The following is a 24,502-nucleotide window of genomic DNA, read 5'->3' on the forward strand; positions in this document are numbered from 1 at the left end:
ATGTAGCTCTTGCTGGCCTCGAACTCTCCATCTCCTACCTCAGTCTCCGTAGGTGCCACATACCCTCGTCTGAGCCCACTCTGGAACCAGGAACTGCCCGTGTCTGGCTAATTTAGATTTACGAGCATCGTCGCGCCGGTTTCGCGTGATTATGATCCATTATTAAACACGCTTAGGAAGGTTAACGATCGCTCGCTAGCCTGCCCCGGAGATCCAGAGTTTACAGCGAGTTGTCACCGGCGCCGGTTTTTCATCTCGCTCACAAAAACTTTAAAAAAAAAAAAAAAGACTTACAAATATCCATAAGTAAGAGGAAAACGCCAAGGTGACTTGTCACGCGGCCTGGGTTTGATTCAGGCTGCTTTGGGGACATCTGTAGCCACCTGCACGGGAGGGAAGGAGAGCTAGCAGGTTGTTCTCGGCTTGCACGGCGATGGCCCACCGCCCGGCGTCTCCCCCTGGGCCCGTGGGCTCCCCCGCCACGTCCGCATCCCCGAGTGACAGCGTGCGTTCTTCCCGGAGAGGAAGGTCGTTCGTTCCGGCCAGCCCTGGGGCTCCGAGTCAGGGCCTGGGCGCCGTCCCTGAGCTTCTGCGCTCAGCTCCGCTTCCAGCTTTGGAGTGATTCGTGGGAGACAAGCGTCCCTTGCGCTTCTCTGCCCAGGCTGGCTTTGAACCACCATCTTCACATCTCAGCCTTCCTGAGTCGAGCTAGGATGACAGGCACCAGCCACCCGCGCCTGGGGTTTTAGCCCTCATTAGTTAACGTATGAATAATGATTTGGAAACCTAGTGTCCTACTAAACATGATCAGAACTGGCTTATTGAAATTGTATGTATGTGATTCAAGCCTTCCTACCAAGATAATGGGATTCCCTGCCTCTCTGTTGTGACCCCCAATACCCTGAGGGGGGAGGAGGTTCTGTGTGACCCCCCCCCCCAGGCCTTCGCTCTGTCTGCCCTCCTTTCCCGCCAGAGCTCGCGTTTATTCTTCAAGTCTACATTTCCATGTTTGTTAATATCGTTGCACTTGGAAGTTCTAGCACTTGACCTTTAGTGTCTCTTCAAGAATATTTAATATGGATTTATACAAATTCAATTAGCATATTGTTATTAAAGGAGAAAAGATAAAACCAGAAAAGGAGAGGGGGGGAAAAAAACAGACAAGGATGCGGAAACTCTGGGTGATTTTTTTTACATTAATTTATTTATTGTCAATGTAATGTACAGAGGGGCGAGGGGTTACAGTTTCATACATAAAGCAAGGAATACATTTCTTATCAAACTTGTTACCTCCTCCCTCGTTTTTCTCCCACCTTTCCACCGCCCCCCCCCCCCGCCCCGCATCTGGGTGATTTTTATACCGTTGATGGGGATGTAAAATGGCTCAGCCACTTCAGAAAACGGGCTGGTCATTTCTTTACAAACTAGACATAGGAACATTGGCGCTCTCCGTGATGGTACCCGGGAGCATTATATCAGCAAAGTCACATACACAGAAAAAAAAAAACGGCATGCCGATCGTAGCAGCCTAATCTGTGACCAGCAGACACTGTAAATCTCCACACAGCCTTCAGTAGGTGGAAGATGAGCAGACACCTACACCACGAGAAGGAGCCAGGCCTAGTCGCCCACATCCATCAGCCCAGCCACGTGAAACAGGAGACACTCGCAGTTCAAGGTCAGCCCAGGCAAGACGTTCCTGAGATACCCATCTCAAAGGACAGTCTGGGGTCGGTGGCCACGCCTGTAACCCCAGCTACTCCGGAGGCACAGGGGTCGGTGGCCACGCCTGTAACCCCAGCTACCCCGGAGGCAGAAGTCCAAGTGCGAGGATCTAAAGCTAGCCTCGGGCGAAAACAAGAGCCCCTTATCTGTAAAATAAAGTTTAAACAACAACAACAAAGGTAGGGGGTATGACTCGAGGAACAGAGCATTTGCCTTTGCCTAGCAAGGGCGAGGCCTTGAGTTCAAACCTCGGCACAGCCAAGAATATAAAGAGGAATCGACGATCGGTACATTCAGCAACTTGACTATGCAGGGGGTGGGGGAGAAAGGCCGGCTTCCAATGCACCCCCCCTCTCTCTCTCCCTCCCCCACCCCCAGGTCTGCGGGGGGCCATCGCGTTCGCCCTGGCCATCCGGAACACCGAGTCGCAGCCCAAGCAGATGATGTTCAGCACGGCCCTGCTGCTGGTGTTCTTCACCGTCTGGGTGTTTGGGGGAGGGACCACCCCGATGCTGACCTGGCTACAGATCAGGTGAGCGGCGGGGGGGGGGGGGGGGTCCGGACCGCCCCACCCGTGGGGGGGGGGGTTGTAAGTCACACCAGCCCGACCCACGTGACCTGCAGCTTCTCTTGCAGTGGGGTTCCCCACGGGACCCCTGTGGGCACACATTGCACGAAAGCCCATGGCACCGAGTCTAATACAGGAGGGCGCTGCGCGTTCAGGCTTCTAGCTGATCGTCAGAAAATTCAACTCCTATCCTAACAAGATGGAAGTATTGACTAGTCTTCTGGGTCAGTGAGAACACGGGGCGCGTCATGTTCGGATATTGAGATTTCCTTGAAGTAATCAACTGTGGCTTGTTTTATAGTATTTCTCTTCTATGCATGGAAGAAGTTGTCTCTAAATCGGTAGCGTGCCTTGCCCTCAGGCATTTGATCGATTCTCCTGTAATTCTCCTATCATTCTTCTAATGGGGGCCCTCACTTACAAAAATCTCTTGATATTTGGTTCCGCCGTGCACCATGAGTAACGGGAGTTTGGTTCTGCCGTGTGTTGCCACGTTCCGCTTCCACGTCCCATTTTTTTTAATACCATCCGGGAAGTTCTCCATCGCATTATAAATTCCCAACTCGTCGTTTCCGGGTGGTTAGATCGTATTTAACCAGACCGGGCTTCTTTACAGAGCAACATCTCATTCGCCGGCTACCATAAAACACCAGGACGGAAGCGAACTGCGGCTTCCATAAACGACACGCACAATCCCCGGGTGGAACACGACTCGTTCCCAAAGCGCACGCGGCCTCCCCTTCTTGAGTCTGTATTATTTCCTCTTAATTCATTAGGCGCATACTTCAGTGGTTTTCCTGCCCCTGTGAAATTTCCACTCCATCACAATGTACCACCAGCATAGGATGCAAATAAAATGTTTTCGGTACGGTTAAGAACTGACAGCACTAACATGAATTACTCTTCAGTGGAAACGGCTTACCACGGGCCTGGCTCTCTGCGTGGAGAGACACATAATGATTTTATAGGTGAGGCAAATTCACCACTGATTATGCCTGCTCTGAAGCACCACTCCAATTTCTTGTTTCGAAGCTGCTTCATTTTCTTTTTGAAGAATAATAATAACAATAATAGCCAAATGGGTTTGATGCAGCATTGTCAGCAACTCAGAGGCTGGCTTCTTAAAAAACTCTAAAAGAGCCGAGTGCCGGTAGCTCACGCCCGACATCCTAGCTGCCCAGGAGGCCGAGATCTGAGGGCTTGTGGTTCAAAACCAGCCTGGCCAGGAAAGTCCGTGAGACTCCTATCTCCAGTTAAAAAGACACCGAAAATCCCGAAGTGGATCTGTGGCTCACGCGTAGAGCATTAGCTTTGAGCCCAGGCACTGAATGCAAGCACGTGCGTGTACACACACGCGCACACACACACACACACACACGCGCGCGCGCGCACGCACGAGGGGCCTGCCTAAGATTCGGCTCCATGCTGTGGGTCTCTTAGTTCGTTTCCTTTGTAGACTCTGAAACCCACGTAGGTGTAACAATTTTCTTCATTGTGTGTTAATGAATTAATGAATGAACACACACACACACGCACACACACACACACACGAGTTGAAATGTGCATACCCAAATGAGGGGATTTTCAACAAGAGTTTTTGAAAATTAAGTGCTGGGGGGCCTATACCATAGACCTACTCGAGACAAACTGCTCAAGACAGAGAACTAACTCGCCATGAGAGGCAAAATACCCAGGCCTGTAGATTTCCTTGGACTCACTACAACCGTCTTGGTTCGTAAGAACGCCGGAGGGGTATTTAGGAGAATATTAAACACTTCTTCTCTGCCTTTCTTTTCTAACCGTCATCTTTCCTAAACCCTCTTTTCCAGTGGTGTCGACAGTGTTCATTCCTCCTCACGTTTTAGTGCTTTTTCTAAATGTGTTTTGGGTAGGCTTTAGAAAAGGTGGTATTTTAACTTTCAAGACCCAGGTCTTCTAGATTGTATTTTAAAACACAGGATGACCGCTTCCTGACTCCTTTAGCTATTCCTGGGAACTGTTTCAAGGACTAAGAAAGCACAGCCCTGGGATGGGATGGGAGAATACCAAAATCAGTCATTTAAATGTGTTACTAGGCATATTAGACTGGAACGAATCTAAGAGTGTTATAAATGGCGCTGAGGTTGGCGCCTCCTTGAAAAGGCCTTTGGATGTGTGGTTATTTTCTGAGGCCCGGTTCCTGACTGTGGGATTCGGGAGTCAAAGGGCAGAGCCATTTGTAAAGCCCCCCCACCCCGCCCCGGCCATTGCCAAATTGCTTTCCCGCCTTTGCTTCTACCCTCGCGCGTGGACTCCCGTACCTGCCGGCCGACAGGTGCTTGGCAGCTCCAGAGGCCCCCGCGCCCGTCTCGCGCCTTCCCCATGACTGCCGCTGGCGAGGTGGTTCGCAAACATGTATGCGCTCGGCCCACGGCATTTCCCACCGTCGCGTGACCCACGCCTCACTCCAGCTTCTCTCATCGCTGGCCGCCGCCGCCTCCGTGGTGGACGCGTGGCGGACGTTGACTTCCTTGGGATGCCGAGTCCTGCTGCAAATGCCGGTCTCCGTCCCTCGTTCTTTCCTGCCTTTCCTTTTCCACAGTTATCCACAAACGCTTCCTGAGCCAGACAAAAGCATCCAATAGAAGAGACCAAAAACAAAATCCCTGCCACTGTCTAGCTGACAGTGCGCCCCTAACTCCTACCACTCACCCCTACTTTGCACTGTCTTATCCCTGGCTTTCTGATTCGTATGAAAACAAGTTCTCTGGTCCGAAGGAGACCGCAGGGCTCTGAGTAGCGCTGCTGCCGCCTGTAGTCCCGGCAGCAATAGGCCCGGAGGTGTTTGCCCTTCCTCCTTCTCCGTTTTCTCCTTCCTTTGAGACCCCATCAGCCTCAGGGTGAGTGGAAAGTCCCGTGGGCGCGCGGTCTCGCGTCGTGCGTTCTTCGGGGGGTCTCGGTGGGACTGCGACGCTGTCTCCCTCCTTCTGGGTTCTGCCCTCCAGGACGGCATTTGTCTCGCGTGACCCGGGCTCCAGAGCCTGGGTTCTGCGGTTCTGCACGGTTGCATTGCATTGGTGGGCGGAACACGGGCGATTTCACCCACAGTCCCTGACCGTGGCCAGAACCTCAGCTGAGAAGGGGCTGGGCCTCTCCCCCCCCCACCCCCACCCCCTCCCGTTGACAGGGAGTCAGCAGACTTTGGGGGCTGGGGTTCGAGGAGAGCAGGTGCGTGTCCCGACTCAGGAGATGACGCCTGGCCAAGACCCCACATCAGGCCTCGCCCCTCCCGTGACCTCCCGGCCTCTCGCCCAGTCGCAGGAGGAGGAGGCCGCACCCACCCCGGCCCTCGGGGCAGCGTCCGTGTCACGCCTGCAATCCTCCCCGTGCCGGAGGCCGAGAGCTGAGGACCGGGGTTCAAAGCCAGCCCGGGCAGGCAAAGTCCGTGAGAGTCTGACCTCCCGTGAGGCACCAGAGAGCCGGAGGTGGCGCCGCGGCTCAGTGGGGCAGAGCGCTCGCCCTGAGTCAAAGAGCCCGGGCCGTGAGTTCAAGCCCCAGGACCCCCAGGATGGCGATGACACCGCCATCACCCAGAATCCAGGAACCCGTCCCTACCCAGCCCCCGAGATGCACACCCGGGGTCCTGCCAGCCCCCCGGGCCGCCCTGCGCACAGCCCGGCTCCCCACTGAAGTGAGTTCACGAACACGCCGCCACGGAGCCATTTTTCTTCCCCGGGACAGAATAGACGCTTCTGGCAAGTGAAGGCTTCCTCGGGGTTTCCGCTGCGGGTTTGGCTCTCTCCGTCTCTCCTCGCGACCCCGACCTTCCTTCCTCCCCCCCCCCCCCGCCCCCCCCCGCCCCCGCCGCCCGTCCCCGCTCGTGGATGGGGGCTACTTATAGACACGGGACAGGAAGTGGGGGGGCGGGGGGAGGAAGTGCACGTTGAGTGACAGGTGAGAGGCCAATAGGAGGACCGCAGGCAGATTTGCTCCGCCGTTTGGCCTCTGGATGGAAACTGGTGGGCCAGAATGCGTTTCCGCCTACCGGTCCCCCTGCAACAGAGGGCGGCGCCCCCTCCTTGAACCCTCCCGGCTGCCCGGCTTGCTTTTACTTCTTTTGTTTTGGCAGTTTCGGGGCTTGAACTCGGGGCCTGGGCACTTGTCCCTGAGCTCTTTTGTTCATGGCTGTGTAGTGCTCCACCACTTTGAGCCCCAGCACCGCTTCCCCGTCTCCTGGTGGTTCATTGGACATGAGAGCCTCAGGGACTTTTCCGCCCAGGCTGGCTTCGAACCAGCCCCCTGAGTGACTGGGATTCTAGCAGCGAGCCACTGGCGCCCAGTGTGCGTTTACTTTTTTTTTTTAAGGTTCCTTGAAACTCTTCCTTTGTCACCGCCTGCCCATCCGAATGTTTCCTTCCCCTGACAGAATGAGGAAAATGGCTTAAAAATCAAAGGAAGTCTCCAGGCCTTGAGATGCTGAGAGTATAGTCAGCCAGGAGAGGTAGGGGGAGGAAAGACTCTGGAAATGGAACGTTTCCTTAGACAGCACTGAAAGGGATAACGAAGACGGATTCTAATAAAGCCAGACAGCACCAGTAAAGCCAAGTGTGTTAGTGCATCCGTGTAGCACCTGCTACTCAGGAGCGGGGACAGGAGGCTGTCAATCTGATATAGATATATATGGATATATATTATATATATATATATATGGAAGCATCTACTCCTGCAGGACAAAGGGGAAGCTTGAGGCACACAGACACCACCCCTGAAAGCCGGGTGCGGGGTGTTTGGGGAGCCGGACGAGGGTCCCCCCATGAGCAGCGGGGAGAGAGGGGCTCTTGAGGGACCACGTGAGCTAGAAAGAAGCCCAGGAGAGCCGGGCTTCTGGAAATGGACGGGGCTGACTCCAGGTGAGCCCAGGTGACCCCGGGCGGCAGGGAACATGGGCACTGGGGACAAGGAAGCTGGGAGAGGCAGGAAGAGTTCCCGGGCAGGCTCAGCAGACTCGGGCCAGACGAGCCGTGAGCAGGATGTTCCTCTCGACTGGGAGCCCTCGGGGTCAGCAAGAAGATGCGGGGCGATTCGTGTGTGTGTGTGTGTGTGTGTGTGCGAGCAAACACTGGAAGGGAAAATTACAGGGTGACCTTGCCCGAGTCCTTCAGCTCTGAGCAGCTCCGGGAGACGACAGCACAGCGGGAGCCAGGCGGGACGCTGGCTACCTACGCAAGGACAGCCCGCGGGGCTCCTGTCTTCTTCTTTTCTTTTAATCTGGCATTGGAGTTTGAACCTGGGGCCTTGCGCTGGCTCGTGCACACACACACACACACACACACACACGCACGCACGCACGCACGGCAGCTGTTCCTTGTGCTGTTCCAGTCTTTGTCTGCCCGTGGTGCTGGAAGGGTTAAGAGCCATCGCACTTATTTTCTTTAATGTGATCAGATCTCCATGAATCTGGCAAATGCCATAAATCAAGGGGCAGTGTGGAATTGGACACTAAATGTATTGGACGTGATTATAAAGAAGAGAAATTGGATAATTTCTGCTCATTTCTATCTGAAAATGAAAAACCGCCCCGGGGTAATGAATCTCTCTGATCTATTGAAATGCCTAGTGGTTACCAAGTACTTCTCCATCAAAGAGACACGCCGAGTCAAAACACACAACAACAACAACAACAAAACAATCACGGCTGTGTTTTGTTGTTGTTTTTTTTTTTTGAATGAAAGTAAATAAATCTCCAAGCTGTGAGGGTGTCACTACCACCACCACCATCACCAGCCCCCCTTAAATACCAGACCACAGGCCCCTCTGAGGGTCGAGGGAAGCTGGACCCTTCGAGGAAAAGAAATCTGGGCAATGGTTCTGTGAGCTGCCCGCCCTACCGAACAGTACAGCTGGGAGATGAAAGAGGAACTATCAGGCCCCGAGACGTGGCTTCCTGCTCCTTAAGTATGAAGCCTAGTGGTATCCTTCTGGCACCCTTGTGTTCTATAATCATGGTGGGGGGCCCTCACCTGCGCCCCCGTTTTTGAGACACGACGGCCCCTCTCTGCTCACAGTCCCGTGAGAGCTGTTCCCAACTCCTCTTTCTTTAGGAAAAGACGGGGTACGAGCAAGAAGCAGGCAAGCTGACCATTATTAGAGTTTACTTACTTACTCCCATACGCAGGATACCCTGGGTGGTGCAGGGGAGAAGATTCGAGCATCGTTCTAAAACATCTATCTGAACGTAGCTTCCATGTTCCGTGCCATTGACTCGAGTAGTTTCAACGAGGTGACGAAGCACCGTGGCTCAAGACCCAGAGGCTTAGAGAGATCGTCTCAAACCCAGCGCGGTGCCTCGTCGATGGTGGTATAGCCACGGCCCCACCGCGCGTCATCAGAGAGCTTGTGGCTAGAGTCCGCTGAGTTCACGTGTTGCCCAGAAATGGAAGAAGTACTCAGTGCGTAGAAAGCGAGTACTCGCCACAGCCTCCATGGAGATACAGGTGCTTTACCCGGTGGTGAGCAAGAGCCAAAGGGAGACAGAAAGTAGAGGACCAATGGACCGAGTTGAGTATCTGTGAAGAGGGAAACCGGTGACTTCCTCTAAGAAGGCCGGATCCGCCCGGAAGTTTCCAGAAGCCACGTGAGGGGTTGTAAACCGTCCCTGGAGGAGGCTGAACAGGAAAAGCTTGTTTCCCGACACGTTTCCAAAGCAGCTCCTATCCTAAAGCAGTCTTCTCGCTACAACCTGTGCCCCGTCAGAGCTGGTAAACAGCTAATTACATTCTAACACGGGGCTTTTTTTTTTTTAAATTGTTAATTATAATAAAAAGAAGCACCAAGCCCGCCCTCATTTGCCAGTCGGCACGTCTGTGAGGTTGAAATGGGAAAATTGCCTCTTGTCTCAGCAAGGATGTAATTGATTCTTGGGCACTTAAGGATATCCTACCCATGGCTGCCTGCTTCTTTTCTTCCTTCAAAGGGCTGACACCATTATGTCACTGATATAAATGGAATCTTGAAGGTGCATCAAAAATGCTCTGTCTCCTAAGAGAGAAAGCGGGGGGGCTGGGAAAGCCATCGCGGCGCTTGAGTTTGAAAGAGGGCATCGTGGAGCAGGTTGACCCCTTTTCCACAGAGTCGGGGGGGGAAACCCTTCCTTTTTCTTTTCTTTTTTTTAACCACATCCGCCGTGGGCATTGTAAACCGTACGATGGGTCTGACGGTCACACTTTCTAAGAGAGGCTTTCTCACGGGCCGTCCGCTGCTCTCGTGTCAACCGAGGCTACCTAGAAAAAGGGACTCGGAACTGAGCTTGGAGAGTGGAAATGAGCTAGAAGAAAAAGAAAGAAAAAAGAAAAGACACAAAAAGCTTTGCATCCGAAGATGACTTGCAAAAAAAAAAAAAAGACTCTCCTCGCTCCTTTACCCCTGGGGCCCAACGTCTCTCAATATCGTACCAGCTGACGGTCAAGAACTCAGAGTAGAAGAGGAGCAGATTCAGAGAACCGACCTCTGAATACGCTCTTCCTCCCTCCCGACCAGACGGCCGCCCCAAGCAAGCACCCTCTAAAACGTCCCGTTTTTAACTGAATTGGACGCTCCGTACCGTGGATACGCGTCAAGCCTCTGTAGCCAAGCCATGTTTAGAAACAACTCATTTGTCAGCGGATCACCCCTTTCTCCAGCCTTCGTGCTTTGGTGTTGTCCTAACACAATATTTTGGCCTGATAGAGCGATGCTGTATCTTCCGAAATAAATACTGAAACCGAGCCACGTCTGGGTCCCGCGTGTACGTATAGCAAAACATAATTTATATCTGGAGATGATGAGGATATCCGTGTTCTTGTAAACCACCTCCATCCATAAAATCCGCAGCCGTCTCTCGGCCCGGATACTAGAGCACGTGGTCTTAACCGAATGGCATTGTTCTGAATTGGGCAGACGGAATATTCCAGACCTTCTTCTTCCATCTGGACACATCTGCCCAGAGGGGAGAGTGGATGGTGAAATGATACTGTTCTCTCCCTATGATCAATGCCATCGAGAACATCCCGCCTTTGCTAGAGCACTCGGGATGTGAAGCCCCACGCGCACGCACGCACGCACGCACACACACACGCACGCACGCACACACACACACGGAAAGGAGTGGGTAATGAAAAATCGATGAAGACTCGGTAACCAGAGAGAGAAGGAACAGCCAGCGCTGGCAGCTTCGTTTATAAAGAGACCGAGGGGAAGAGAGAGAGGGAGGGAGACCATTAATAAAAGCAATTAACACACAGATGTAATTGGGACACCGAGAAGGTTCTCTGGAACTAAACGTGATAGTTTTCCATTTTAAAAATTCAACAGACAAATAGGAAGAAGGAAAAAAAAATTAAAAAAAAAAAAGAGCGCTCACTACTGAGAATAGAATTCGCGTTCCGGGAGGTTGAGTTGAAGAAATAGCTCAAGACATAGGGAGATTGCTTTGAAAAGTCGAAACCACATAGAAAATTTTTTTAAAAAAAAGAAAAGAGAGAGAGAGAAAGAAAAAAGAATTCGAAGATAAATCCAGAAGGTGGACTGTATCAGCAACGGCTGCCTGGAAGGTGGTAAGCAAAAAGGAAAGGAATCTTCAGCTGAAGACATACTGAGGCGGCCAGGTGAAAAGGCCTACCGAGTCTTGGAAGCGATGAACTGAAGAAAAAGCAAAGCCTTCGTCAACTCCGGGTCACTGTACCAACACCCGAGAATAGGAGATTCGAAAGAGGTCAGGGTTACCGGGGCTCACCATGCTGGAAATTTCCGTCTCTAACCATTGAGGTTCATTCACCTCATGGCCAGGGGCTGTCAGTACAAATGAAGAGAACGAGAGAAGAGGTCCACCGTCCCTTCAAGGCACCCCCCCACCCCACCCACCAATGACCTAAAACCCTCCCGCTGGGCTACCCCTCTAAAGGTCTCCATCACCTCTTCTACCAACTTCCTAGAGAGCCGGTGACTTGAACACGCAGGCCTCTCGGGAGGCCGGATCGTAACGAGAGCTAAGCCCTGCTGATAGACTCGCTTACGCGTCCTCTGGAATAAGTAACCCTAGAGAAATCCTGAAATAACACCTACAGAAAGAAGGAAGCGATTCTTCATGAATAGAGACTCCAGATCCTGAATTCCTAGGTCCCCAACCTAGTCATTTGAAAGAACAAGGGAATCGCAGTGACAACCGCCTTCTAGCTGTAACCCCGGGGACTTGATCAGCCATCCGCAGCAAATAATTACCAAAAATGACCGTGCCTTGCCAAGGAAGTAACAGCCTTCCCAATTATCTGTTCAGTTTCACAACAAGGATGCGTAGGAAGTGACGCTGTGGCTCAACGTGGCAGAGTGCTGGCTAGCCTGGAGCACAGAAGCTCAGGGGCAGTGCTCAGGCCCTGAGTTCAAGTCCCACGACCAAACAAATAACCAACTTCAGGGCTGGGCTGTAGCTCCGGGGCAAAGTGCTTGTCTAGCAAGTACCACACTCGGTGTTCAATCCCCAGTACCTAAAAAAATGTAGCAAACGTTTATCCACACAGCTACAAGAGGAAGCCTAGAGTTTAATGAGACTCGCGGGAAAGCGCACTGTCTGTCTGGCGTGCCTTTGCTCTATCGGACGGTTTCCTTTGGCACACCAGCTCCAGGTGTGGATCCCTGGCCCCGGGGCCTTCTTGCTTTGAGTGTGTGTGGTGGGTCACGTGGCCGACAGGAACGGGGATCCTGGGAGATTAGGGCCAGGGGGAGGGGGATGGAGAGAAAGGAACAAGGCCAGTGATTCCAATGCCCTACTTAGGAAGCCAGCGGACTCCCCCAGAGACTCGTCCCTGAAGTATTTAAACACAACCTCCACGGCGATTGAACACACCCCCCGCTCTGTGGCTGTTCCCTCTGACCTTGTCCTGCTCCTCTGGAAGCCACGATGCCAGCAGCTTCCCCCGCAGTGGAGGTCCTGGGACTCGGAAGAACGGCTGGTCGAGATGGGTCCCGATCCTGGCCGCGCTTTTAAACCACTCTGGTAGCCAAATGTCCCGGCTACTACGTGTGTGCGCACGTGGCTTGTAGGAAAAGCAGCCGTTCAATGCGATTCACCGGGCTAGCAAAAGAAAAGACGCAGGCAGGGAATGTTCTGGAAAGGATTTCTCCAGTCCCGTGCCTTGGTGTGTACCACCTGGGTTTTTCTCTTGGGTGAAAAGGGTAGCTTCCACCACGGGCGGCCTTTGCCACGTGTCCTTCTTCTCGGTTCGATGGGAACCGTGAAGGGAATGGGAAGCATGGATAGATACCGGAACCAGAATGTTTATTCTCACAGGATGAGCACGCAGATGGAAGTCTGTGCCGCGCTGTGCTTCCGTTGCCTTCGATGGGGGGATTAATAAGCCCCCCCTCGGCGATCAGTGGAAAGGACCTGCGCTTTGAACTAGAACGGGCTTCGAAGTGAGCCACGGCTGGACTGCCTAAGCCTTTAGCTTTCTGAGTCTAAAGATCCTTTTCGGCTTCCGTTTGCCATTCTGTGGGGGGGTGGACGCTGTGGTTAAGAGTGAGGGGTTTTCCTTGACAAGACTGCGTCTCTGCCAGCCCGGGAATGTGGACTCCTGTTTGGGGGCAGAGCGTGGAAGAGGTTCGTCCGCCATCAGTGCCCGCGGGTGGCTGGGCTGCGGCGGTGACGGCGCGGGACTGTCCTCGAGATGACAGATGGGGACTGACGTTCATCCCTAGGGGGACGGACGGCTTCGTCTCAGAAGGTAGTGTGGGGTAGGACTGTGAAACCGCCTAGCTCTTCCTGAAGAAGATCGTCACCATTCCTCCTACCCCTCGGACGGTTGTACGCCATATCTCCCCCCCCCCCACCACCACCAAGTCTTATATAAAGTAGGCTTTTCCACAACTCCAGGATGTCCCTGATTTGTGCTTGGAAAAGAAACTCAAGCTCTCAACAAATACCTACCCCACGGAAGACCCCACTAGAGGGGTTCTTGCCACCTCCGCGCTGGTTTTAACCCATGACTGGGAAAGCACATCACTAACTAGAAACTGGCATCGTCCTCCCTGAATATAATCTCTTCCACCCGTGCATACACATGACTTGTCTTGTTTTTCCTGGATCGCTTAACTGTATGCTGAACAGAGACACGTACACTGCTATTCCTCTATTTGTCTTTTTTTAAAGCAAGACCCCTTTGTCTATTCGTCATAATGCAGCCATGCATCTGGCTTCACCAAAGTATCAATAGCAAAGGAGGAAGAAGGAAGTATTTATTGAGCACCAACTGTTTTCTAATGGATGTGCTCAGGGCTCTTTCTCCCTCGCTGTCTGCGACCACACGGGCCCTGTCCGCACACGTGGAGACGCGTGGATTCTTAGCAGCGCATCCTTACTGTTAAGATACGGATGGGGTTATCTTACAAATAACTTTCAGAAGACTCGGGGAAAGCAACCCCATTCAAAGCCTTTGTGCAAACACAGCCAGCGTGATTTTTCTTCTGTTTTCCTGGGACGGATAGAGACAGATCTGTCCGGAGCGGACAGAATTCTCGCAGTGCTGTGAACTGCTTCTCGGCTGTCATGAGCCTGAGTTGTGTCCATTTCATGCACACTCACTGGACATTTCAAATGCTGCACGTAGAGATTTCAGTTCTTCTTCGTGCACTTTCACAACCATAATGCAAACAGGCCTGAGCAACTTTGGGCGGTCTTTTATTAGTCATAACTTTGTCGAACAAAAAAGGAATTGTGAGACACTTCCCGTTTTTTATTTACAAATTGCGATTAGAATAATAAGCCCTCTCAATTCCGTCATTTTCCCCATCTTCTTTGTGATGTTTGTGTGCAGATCTGATGTGGTCTGTGTCCTTACAAATCACATCAGAGAACTTGGGCAAAAACATTACGAATGATGAATGGATAATGAATACATCCTTCCCCCCCCCCAAAAAAAAAAACCGGAATGGCCGGTTGTAAAATATTGCCGACGTAGCCCCTTCCTACTGAAAGCCCAGCGAGATGAGAATGTCACGTTTCATTTCTGCTTTCAGAATCACCCCGCTCGCTTGTATCCTTGGCTTTAAAAATTCATCTAGAGGTGTCACCTGACGAGGAGCGATCTAAGATTGTGCTGAGACTATACCATCGATGTGCCCAACGTCCTGAGAACACAGAGTCCCGCCGTCTCCGCTTCTCCTCTAATCATGGTGAAAATGTATTCCGTGTGTGTGTGTGTGTGTGTGTAAATTCTACTCGTCTTTCCCCATAAGGGGTGAGAAATGAACGTTTCTGAACTTCCCCCATTGTTTTCAAAGAAATGAAAACATCAGCTTGCACACCTTGTACCTCCCGCCCCCCCCCCCCCCCCCGTGTGGCGGAATCTTCACCGGCGTGTGCGATGTGCTGAGATGTGTCTTAGAATCGCCCGGTGGGGTTCGAGAAGCCTTGGCAGTAGTCGTGCGTGCAAGAATACCAGCTCCTAGACCGGGGCTGTTTAAGCTGTCGCCGCGGTCTTCTGCAATGATGATGGCGGGGGGGAGGGGGGGACCCTGAATGTTGTAGGAGCCGACAGCACCCACTTAGGTCTCATTCCTTCATCTCCTGCCGAGCTGATGCTCGTTCTGTCCCCCGCTGTGGCCCCCGAAGGTCCGAGCGCCCCTTGTAGAGCTGGGGTTACCTGCTCCTCTCCACTTTCCCTTCCCCTCCCGCTCAGCAGAAGCAACGTCTTCCTTACCGCGTTTTCAGCCTTTCCCCGCCCCCCCCCCCATCCGCTTTCCTGTTTGGAAACCACTGATTTCTGCAAAGCGAGGTGCGTTTTTTCCTCCCACCGTGAGTCTAGCGTGCAGCGTGGATTCTCCAACTCCTCCGACCCTGAGGGTTTCCTTTTCAGCACAGTCACGCACGCGGGCCCGCGCGCGTGGCGGGTTTGGCCGGGAAAACAACCTTATTTTTCTAGTGATCGACTTTAATCCCTCCTAGCGAGGAGCTAAAATTATTTTCCCCTCTTCTGATGAGTCACGGCCGTCGCAGCTTCCTGCTCAGCCATTAGCTCTGCCGTCGGCGTGCCTTTTAAAACTGAGATCGTTAGGTGTTTTTTTAACAGCAAGCAAGGTGATGCATTATTAAGACTATTCCTGACTTTCTTCCTCTGGGGATTAGGGAACACACTTAATGTTTTAAAGTAGACATGTGTGTGATGCACATAAATATGGGTGAGTATGTAGGTATTACAAGTATTCATACCAGTTGTAATTAATGTTAACTGCCCCCAGAGGAAAAAATCAGATTTCAGTGGTTAGTTTGTGAGGTTATAGATTGCCTTCCAGCTGTGGGCATAGGTCATGTTTGGACAACCATTATTTGCCCCCAAACTATTTTCATTTCCACTTCCACACTTTATGAGTGCCGGTGAAGCAAGCAGCCGTCTTCGGCTGTTCCGTGTTGTTTGAAGTCCCCGAGGCAGATTGCTACACCCTGGGCAGGGCGTGCGCGGTACGTGGCCCGAAGCTACAGATCGACGGGTGCAAGACGATTCTAGAACCCGGCCGCAAGGGCTTCTGAGTGGCTAATGGAAGAGGACACTTTATAAATCCTTCTGTGTCGTTATTTCTAATTACTAAAGCACGTGGTACCACAATCACTCCGCATCCTCGCCCACCCCCCCCCCCCAAACTCCGAGGGCTTCCTGGGGCCCATGGTCCTTGCCCGACGCAGAGCTACCTTTTAGCCGGCACGGTAGTGACCCGGACTCTCCCTCGCTGTGCAGCGCCTGGGCTCTGTGGTAGCCACTCGTGATCCATTTATTGGCTTCGACTGAGCTTGAGTCCTTCCTCTGTCTGCCCTCAGCCATATCCGATCTGGCCCCCTGCACCTGGCATGAATTCAAGTCCAAACGCGACTCTTCTGCCCCCCTTTGGAGAGCCAGTGCCCAATAGGAAACGGCGGGCTCCGGTTCAGCTCGAACAGCCGGAGAAGGTCACGAGCGGGGACGGTGGCCATCTCGTAGGGTTTTGTAGGCAGCTGTCTGAGTAGCAGGCAGAGGTTATTTGAGGGGTCCCTTTTGTGCGTTGCCCTCCTCGGGGGCCCTCCTGGGTGTAAACATCTGCTGATCTGGGAAGCGTTGTGTTGTTCGCCTCTAAGGACTATCTCTTGCTCGTTCCTTGCGTTGGCCCCGTTCCTCCCGGAATAGTTAAGTGCCCTCTAAACCTGTGTTCTTTCCATAACCCCCCCCACCCCCCCGCTCAGGGCAAGGGTTGCCAAGGCACCAAGCACAGGGCGTGCGCGCGTGGGGCGCGGCCTTGTCAGCAGGCTGCGAGCCAGCGCCCGCCTTCCCAGCCGCGGGCTCTCGACGCCCGCTGCCTGACGGGAGGACGGCCCCTCCGACCGACCCGCTCGGGAGATGGGAGACGCAGCTGCTGGGGCGGGCGGCTTCCTAGTCAGATCTTCAAGATGGAAGTCTAGGTTGCCAAGGTGACCCGTAGCGTACGCCTCCAGTGAGACGTTAGACACTGTGTAGACATTGTGTGTGTCCATATATATAGACACACATCCACGTATGTATACATGTATAATATATACTATATAGTGTATATGATATACTGTATAATCCATATACTATAGCTGTCTTATGTAACACATTATATGTTATTATATAGTATACAATAATATAAATGTATAGAAATATATATTCCACTGTGGGTCCTCTCCTTCAGTTCGTCTGTCGAAGGAATCCTGTGGCTGACCTTTGTGTCTTTGTTTCCGTCGCTCATAGAAAATCCACTCTGGGCTTGAGCCCGTGTTTGTGCGGATCGCTGGCTTGAGAGCACGCTGGTCTCTCCCCCTGATAATAGCAGCACTGATAATAAGAATATCAATGGATACTCCAGGAACGCCCTTGTGGTGGGAGCCGGCGTTTCATGACCCCCCCCCCACACCAATGTGCCAACACCCCATTATCCTGTCATATTAAAATCACAGAATGAATGAAGGTGACTTCTCCCACTAACTTGCTCCCTCGTTGGCTTGCTTTAACAAATTTAAACTCTTTGAATTGTTCATTAGACTGGGTTCCTTCTGGTCACAATAATCCAGGGAGGGGAGGCGTGAGCCCGATCATGCTGGTCTCCTCCTGTCTGGCTAGCCGGGGGCCCCCAACCTCAGCCCATGTCTTCCACACTTTCTCCCGGTGTTGAGCTGTACCTGTGGGCTCAACCTTCAGCCGCTCTGCCCTTCCAGAACATGTCACATTTTCTTTTTCTGGAGGAAAATATTTCCTCCCCCCCCCCCCACGCCCACCCCAGCCCCCATCAGTGGGGGGGGGGAGGGGGGGGAGGGGAGCGGACTTCAGAGACTCCAAACACTCCCGGAGACTATTGGAATTCACACAATGCAAGCACTGCCTCCCCAGAGGTGCCGGCTGATAAGCATCGGAATGGGTTTTGTTGGCTTTAATGGGAAAAGGAAGCCTTTTGTGGGTGACTCCCCCGCCGGCCTTTCCCTCTTAAGAAAAGCCCCACTTCCAGAGCGTTCCTGGCTGCCGTGGTCAGGCATGGCTGCCTCTGAGATGTGTCTAATGAAATCTGCACGCCCGGGAGTGGAGGTTGGGGGGGGGGGGGGGCTTTGTGGCCCGCACACGCGCAGAGACGGCTTTTCCCTAACCCCCCCCCCCCGAAATGCAGAACGACGTGTGAACCTCCTCCCCACCCCTCCCCACCGCGTCTTCTCCGTGTCTCTGTCTCTCGATCATCCCCCGGGCCTCGGGGTTACCCATAGCCCTCGCGTCTCTCTGTTCTGAGGTTCGACGCCCCCATCCTTCTCAACCCGGCCACGTCGCGGGAAGGGCTCTGCTGGCATCTGGGCCGGGCACGAGTCCCCCACCCCCACCCCCACCCCGGTTCCCACCCCTCAGCCCAGGGCTCACCCCCCCCCCACCCCCGTGAGGGGTTAGGAGGGCCTCCAAGAACATGCCTATGCTACAGTGGGTTATTTCATCGTTCCCTGGATACCAAGAGTCTGGATCCATCTTGCAAGGGGAGAGCTGCCTTTGCTTTGCTCTCTCTACCACCCACCATGACCGCATCAAAGGAGGATGGCTTACGTCCCGTGTCATCCCAGCGACTCCGGAGGCTGAGATCTGAGGATGGCGGCTGGAAGCCTGCCCGGGGCGGGGGAGTCCGTGAGACTCTAGCTTCAGTTCACCAGCAAAAAATAAAAGTGACGTTGAGGCTCGCGCGGTCCAGCGCTGCCCTTGAACCAAAAAGCGAAGGGACGGCAGCTAGCCCTGGTACACACACACACACACACACACACACACACACACACACACACACACACGCACCCTGTGCAAGCGACCATTTCAGAAGGAAAGATATTTTAAACCAATGATTAGAACGTTCTATGGTTGTTTTTTTCCCCCTGGATTTTAAGATGCTTGTTATATTGGCTAGCTTTAATAGGTATATATTATATATACATATAATCCTCTTGTAGTCTGTCTTCTTCTCAAGTCTCTTTCATTCCCAGTCTCACAGTTGTATTTTTAATTTATTTTCTCAAAGAGATCTCCCCCTTCTAAAATAATCATCATCACCATCATGATCATGAGCTGCGCAGCCGGGGGTCCGGGTGGGTGGACTCACGGGGTGGCCGGGCGAACCTCTGCCCTCCAGGGTCTCCACTGGGGTCCAGGCTGAGCACCCGCCGGGCCGGGAGCGTTTGGTGAGCGGCTCCCGTGGGCACTAAGTTAGCTCCCTGCAGGCCCCCTGTGTCAGAGTTGTTGTGGGGGATCTGTTTCCCAGTCTCGGGGTCCCGGCTCCTGTTGGGGGGACACGCCCAGGCTCCCCCCCCCCAGCCTGGGGCGGGGGGTCGGGGATGGCGGGGCGCGGCTGTCTCCCAGGCCGCCTTGGGTTGGCCGGGCCGTGGGCACAGCCGGGGTCCTCACCGCCTTCTTCTTGCCTTCGCAGAGTCGGTGTGGACCTGGAAGAGAACCGGAAGCCGGAGGAGCCCGCCTCGCCCCAGGCAAGTCCCGGCCACGGCGTGCGCCACGTTCTGCCCCACGCTGCCCCCACCGCCACCACGCGCCGTCCGGGGGCTCGCTCTGCACGGGTTGGGGGGGCTGGGATGAGAAGGGGGACGGGGTGAGCGGACTGGGATTCTGTGATAAACGGGTGATATGGCTTCATGACTCGCGTGTCCTGATCGTATTTGCGTTTGGAAACAATCCACCCCTCTTTCACTTTGTGGGTTCCCTTCTCCAAGCACCCCTCCCCACCCCCCCGGGGCACGGCAAGATGCCGCCTCCTGGCGCACAGAAAGAAGGCAAGCGTTGCCATCACGCGTGTTCAAGGCCAGGCGGTGCCGTCTTCCAGGCCTCGTTACCCAGGAAACACAGCTAACCCCAGGACGGAGCCCAGCGGGGGAGTCGTGAGCCCCCACAGGCTTGGTGGGTTCCGACACGAAACGAGTTAAGGCTGAAGGTTCGGGGGGTGGTTTTTTTTCCCCCCCAAAGCATTTTCATCATCTGTAGGTCAAATGATCTATTCTCCTGCCTTCAAGTAAAACTTTTTATCTACATTTCAGCCTTCCCTTCCATGTGTCGTTCTTCTCTCAGAGAGAAAGAGGAAGAAAATTCATCAAAGAAACATCTTTACCTTCTTCTGTCTACTCTTTGACAGTTACATAGTATTCTAGGCAGAAAAAAAAGAAAAAAGAAACCACTTGCCACCGGCCCAACGTCCCAAAGACCAAAGGTCTTTAACTGCTGTTGTTGGGAAAATAGCATAATCCACCCCCACGCTCCCGTGAGCCAGACAAGCTTTCCCAGCTGAGAGACTCAGTTTCCCTGTCTGTACAGTGGGAATGACAGTCAGGTCTACCGCTCCAAACCATCACAATAATCAAGAGAAATGATGTTCATGAAAATGAGCCACCCTTTGAGCTAAACCCATCTTGTTTTGCAAAAGACTTGAAGGAGTTTGCACCACGACAGACAATGAAATTGGGGTCTCCGACGTCACGACTCCATTCTATAGAACATTCGGGCCAAGGTAAAGCGTTTGACTCACGTGACCATCCTACTTGGTGCAATTAATATTTCCCACCCCCAGAAAACTATAACCTGGGTCAGATCATTGGTGGAGAAGAAAATATTGGTTGTTCTGCACAATATCCATTAGATCAAATTCTCTTTTTTTATTATCTTGTTTTATCAGCAACTGATAAAATTGTATCACATAGACACTACTTTATAAGTCACTGGTTAAGCTAAAATGAGGAGTTCCCTGTTTCTCCTATTTCGTTTTGTCAGAGATTTTTTTTTTTTGTTTCCTCGTAGGAGTTCAAATAAGCCTAAAACAAAGAGCGGCCTCATATTATTTTCCCCTCTGGGTATTTCTAAGCATGAGAGTTCACTAAAAAGAAAAATATCCATTTCCTACTGGGCCTGGTCATTTTCCAATCTCTGGCCCGTTCCTTGGCTTCAGGAGAAATCAGAACGAGATCAAATCGCCCACTCGTTTTTAAATATTTCCAGAAATAGATGATGATAAGGGAGCCAGAAATTGCAGGCGAATCAAACACTCTGCTTCTTAGAAGTACCAAGTGAAAGAAAAGCTGAAATTCAACACGCTTAAATCCCCCGGGCCCCGTACCTAAGCTACAACACGGGAGGCTCTGAGTTGGTAAACGCGCCATTATTCTGAAAGGGGTAGGAGGTCCACATGGTCTTTGCTTCCGGCCTCCTGTACGTCCTCGAGTGTGCCCCTCGAACGAAAGGAACTTACGAGAGAAATGTTGCTGGTGATGAAATGCACATATACGTACCGTATCGCGCTTCTGATGACGGCTGTCAGAGGACAGACCCTCACCCAAGGGTCTGATATCCGTGCCACCCCATGGGGTTCCTGCCCCGTGCCATTGTGGCTGCGAACGCCAGCCTCCCCTTGGGCACATTTACCTTCAACCCCCAGTGCCTGCCCAGAACACTCACTCCACCGACTCGTCTATCCATGGCCTTTCATCGCCAAGGGATTCAGTCATCAATAACTTCAGAGAAATAAACGAACGCATGGCTCTAGAACTGGGCCAACAGATGTTTAAGAGACACACACACACACACACACACACACACACACCAGTGTAACAAGGATCCACCGGAAAAACCAACGCTGGGTCATCAGCGGAATTCCCCCCTCCCCCCACCTTACAAGATACAGGGATGTTTTGTTCTAATCATTATTATATCACGGATGTTTTATTCTGATTAGAACCCCGTGAAACAAATAACCTCTCCAGTCACCCGAGTAAGATAAGGTTTTAAAAAATAATAAAAGATGACACGTGTGAATAGTTTCCTAAAAACGATGCCTGATGGGCGTCATTCCTCCGGTGACTGGACGCGCAGGTCCCCGCGGAGGTCGGTCCTGGCTCCACTTGCTAGGCGAACCACCCTGCCCCTCGGGCCACACCCCCAGCCCTTTTGCTTTCCGTTTGGTATTCCACGGGTGCCATCTTCCTACCTATGCTTCTCTGGGGGCCGGGATTACAACCAGTTCCCTGGGTGCTTTGCCAGAAATAGAGTGCAATCCATTCTTCGAGGGTATGAATTAACTTACTATCTGCTTCCCTGAGTAAACGGAAAGTCACAGGAAAGGGAAGAGGGGAGGGCAGGCAGGGTGCAAGGAAGTCCTTGCAGCAGGTGTGGAAGAGTCCCGGGAAAGTCCCAGTATGGAGGCTCAGTGTCTTTGGGGATGCCTGCAAAGCCCTCAGCCGGAGCGGGGGGGGGGGGGGGGGGGGGGGCTCTGTGTCTTCGTGACCCTTGAGCGTAGATAGGGCTTTTCTCGGTTCCCTCCAGTGGTGAATGGAGACGAACTAAGAGAACACCATTTGGGGAGCGGAAAGCAAGGTTGGAAAGATGAGAGATCTTGAAAGCGATGCGGCGGGGCTCACCAGGAGGGTCGCTTGGGGTTCTCTTGCTGGAAGGAAAACATCCTGCCGGCTACACTTTGCAAATAGTGTTTCTTACCTGCCTTGGTCTCCCCGTTCTCGCGTTCTCCTTCTCCATCAAATACTTTTTTGTCTTTCTCTTTCCCTTTTCGATTCCTTTTCCTCCTCCCTCATGGGCGAAGGAAAGAGACCGTGGTACTGGATTCTTACCAACTCCCCACCAGAAATGCCTCTCTGAACACTCTCATCAATGACAGCAAGCTATCCAAGATCAGCCTTTCCTGGCGACCTATCGGAGAGAAAAACCAGTACCAGTGTAACAATTATTAGACTGCTGTCATTTCTCTCGCATCGACCTTTGGGGAATCCATAAATAAATGCCGTCCACGTTTGGCAAAAGGAAACTGCAAAATTCCCACCGCAGCCATCTGACAGAAATACCATTTTGATGATGTCAGAGCAAGTGGCATTTTTTAACTACCTAATAAAATTAGGATCATTAAGAAAAGCAAATGTCGAATCATGCCGGAAGAGTCTCATTGACACAGTAAGACCTCGGAGCTGATTTGCTTGGCAGCTGTTTCACCAGCAAAATGAATATGCCTATACTTAGCTTCCTTAAGGCCGCTTGGTTTGGCGTGTCAATGTGGGTATTTGTGCACACACGTGTGCACGCATGCATACCAGTACTGGGGCTTAAACTCAGGCCTGGGTGCTGCCCCTTAGCCTTTTCCTGCCCAGGCTAGCTTCAGATGCTTCCATCTCAGTCCCCTTTGCCACTAGGGGCACAGGCGTAAGCTGCCGGCACCCAGCTTGCCATGTATTTTTATAGTAGAATGAGTAGACTATTGGTCTAACGCGTTGCTCCACTTTGTCCCTCCAGGAAGCAAACAGCGTGGAGAAAAACACCACGAGAGCCGAGAGCGCGTTGCTGTTCAGGATGTGGTATGGCTTTGACCACAAGTATCCTTTGGTAACGGTGACCCCCGCAAACGCTGCTGCATGGTAGAGAATTGCCCTTGACCCTGAAGGTAGGCGCTCTGGGCTCCTCAAGAACCCAGAAAGGTAAGGCCAACTTGCACATGGCTTTTTCTTTGGAAGACAGTGGGAGGAGAGAGGGCAACCTCCAACCACTAAAAGAAAACATGGTGGACTGTTATTACAAATACTGATTTATTTTGCATACATAGCAACACACAAAACAATATATCATAAGATACTATATGATAATATATGAATTATTTATGGTAGCATTCATTCTAAATACCTAGGTAAGTCCCACTATCTACCTGAAGTCTCCCCGGTGGTTCCACTCCCGGTAGATTTCTCTTTGAGGAACAGGATTTTCTTCTCCTTTTGCCTGTTACTTTCTGATAGCCAGATCTTGGAGAATGATGAGAATCTGACTGAAAAGTACACACATCCGGAGACGGATCACGGGGAAATGGGAAGTCAGGAGCGCTGGCGTGGATTTATTTTTTTGGATTCCGCACAGGCTACAGGAGGAAGGCTTTGCTTGGTAATGAAGGAATCAAGTGGAAAAAAATTAACTCGGTGGCGTGGGGGGGGGCGGGCAACGAGAAAATGGACGTTGGAGCTCGCCCAACTTTTTAGCTTACAGCCGGTGACACTAAATTCAGGTGATGTCACCGTTTTTAATCTCGCTTTTCACACGGAGGGTTACGGGGGGGTGTTATTTCCATACGATTAAGGACAGGCTAGCAAAATGAAAGCCGATTTATGCCCTCTGCAGTGTCTCTCCCCGTGGTAATTTGTCCTCCTGTGCATTCATTCTAGAAATTGCAGTGCAGACTTAGCTGCACACATCTATTTCTCCTTTAGACAGCACAACATTTGTGTCCTATTTAGGTGTTGAATTTATACCTCGAGAGTAGCAAGCCCACCAGTGCCAGCCCCGCGACCTCCTGACAGAGCTGTATTTCTCAGAGACAAATAAGCCATTTGGCCTTCATCGTCCCCTTAGCACACAGCAGGGCACCACCCTGAACCCCCAGTTCAGGTTGTGCCAACCATGGCCGGTACGGGAATGGGCCCCTACCCTGAAGCCGGGCTGTCTCTCCTGGATCAAAACCGTTGAAAGAAATGGACCATGGGCTGTGTGCTGGCTCCATTCCAATACGATTACAGCACGCAGCTGAGGCGTTGGAGAAAATCATTGGCGGGGCTGGGGATCGTAATTGAGTGGTGGACCGTTCGCCTCCCATGTTCAAGGCACCCCAGCCCCATTAAAAAAAAAAAAAAAAAGGAAGGCAGGAAGGAAAGTATTGACAGAA

General features: G+C 52.3%; 1 protein-coding gene across 1 annotated transcript in view; it reads left to right on the top strand.

Annotated features, from left to right (window-relative positions):
• The window catches only part of LOC125345112 (sodium/hydrogen exchanger 9-like), a 67,555-nt gene extending 44,292 nt beyond the window's left edge, over positions 1-23,263 (top strand). Inside the window, exons 11-13 of the mRNA XM_048337353.1 lie at positions 2,104-2,257; positions 19,229-19,283; positions 23,092-23,263. Coding sequence (XP_048193310.1) covers positions 2,104-2,257; positions 19,229-19,283; positions 23,092-23,217 — 335 coding nt within the window. The 3' untranslated portion in view covers positions 23,218-23,263. The remainder of the gene's footprint in view (positions 1-2,103; positions 2,258-19,228; positions 19,284-23,091) is intronic.
• The last annotated feature ends 1,239 nt before the right edge of the window (positions 23,264-24,502 follow it).

The sequence above is a fragment of the Perognathus longimembris genome, unplaced genomic scaffold (assembly GCF_023159225.1).
Source record: "Perognathus longimembris pacificus isolate PPM17 unplaced genomic scaffold, ASM2315922v1 HiC_scaffold_5312, whole genome shotgun sequence".
NCBI classification, from domain to species: Eukaryota; Metazoa; Chordata; class Mammalia; order Rodentia; family Heteromyidae; genus Perognathus; species Perognathus longimembris.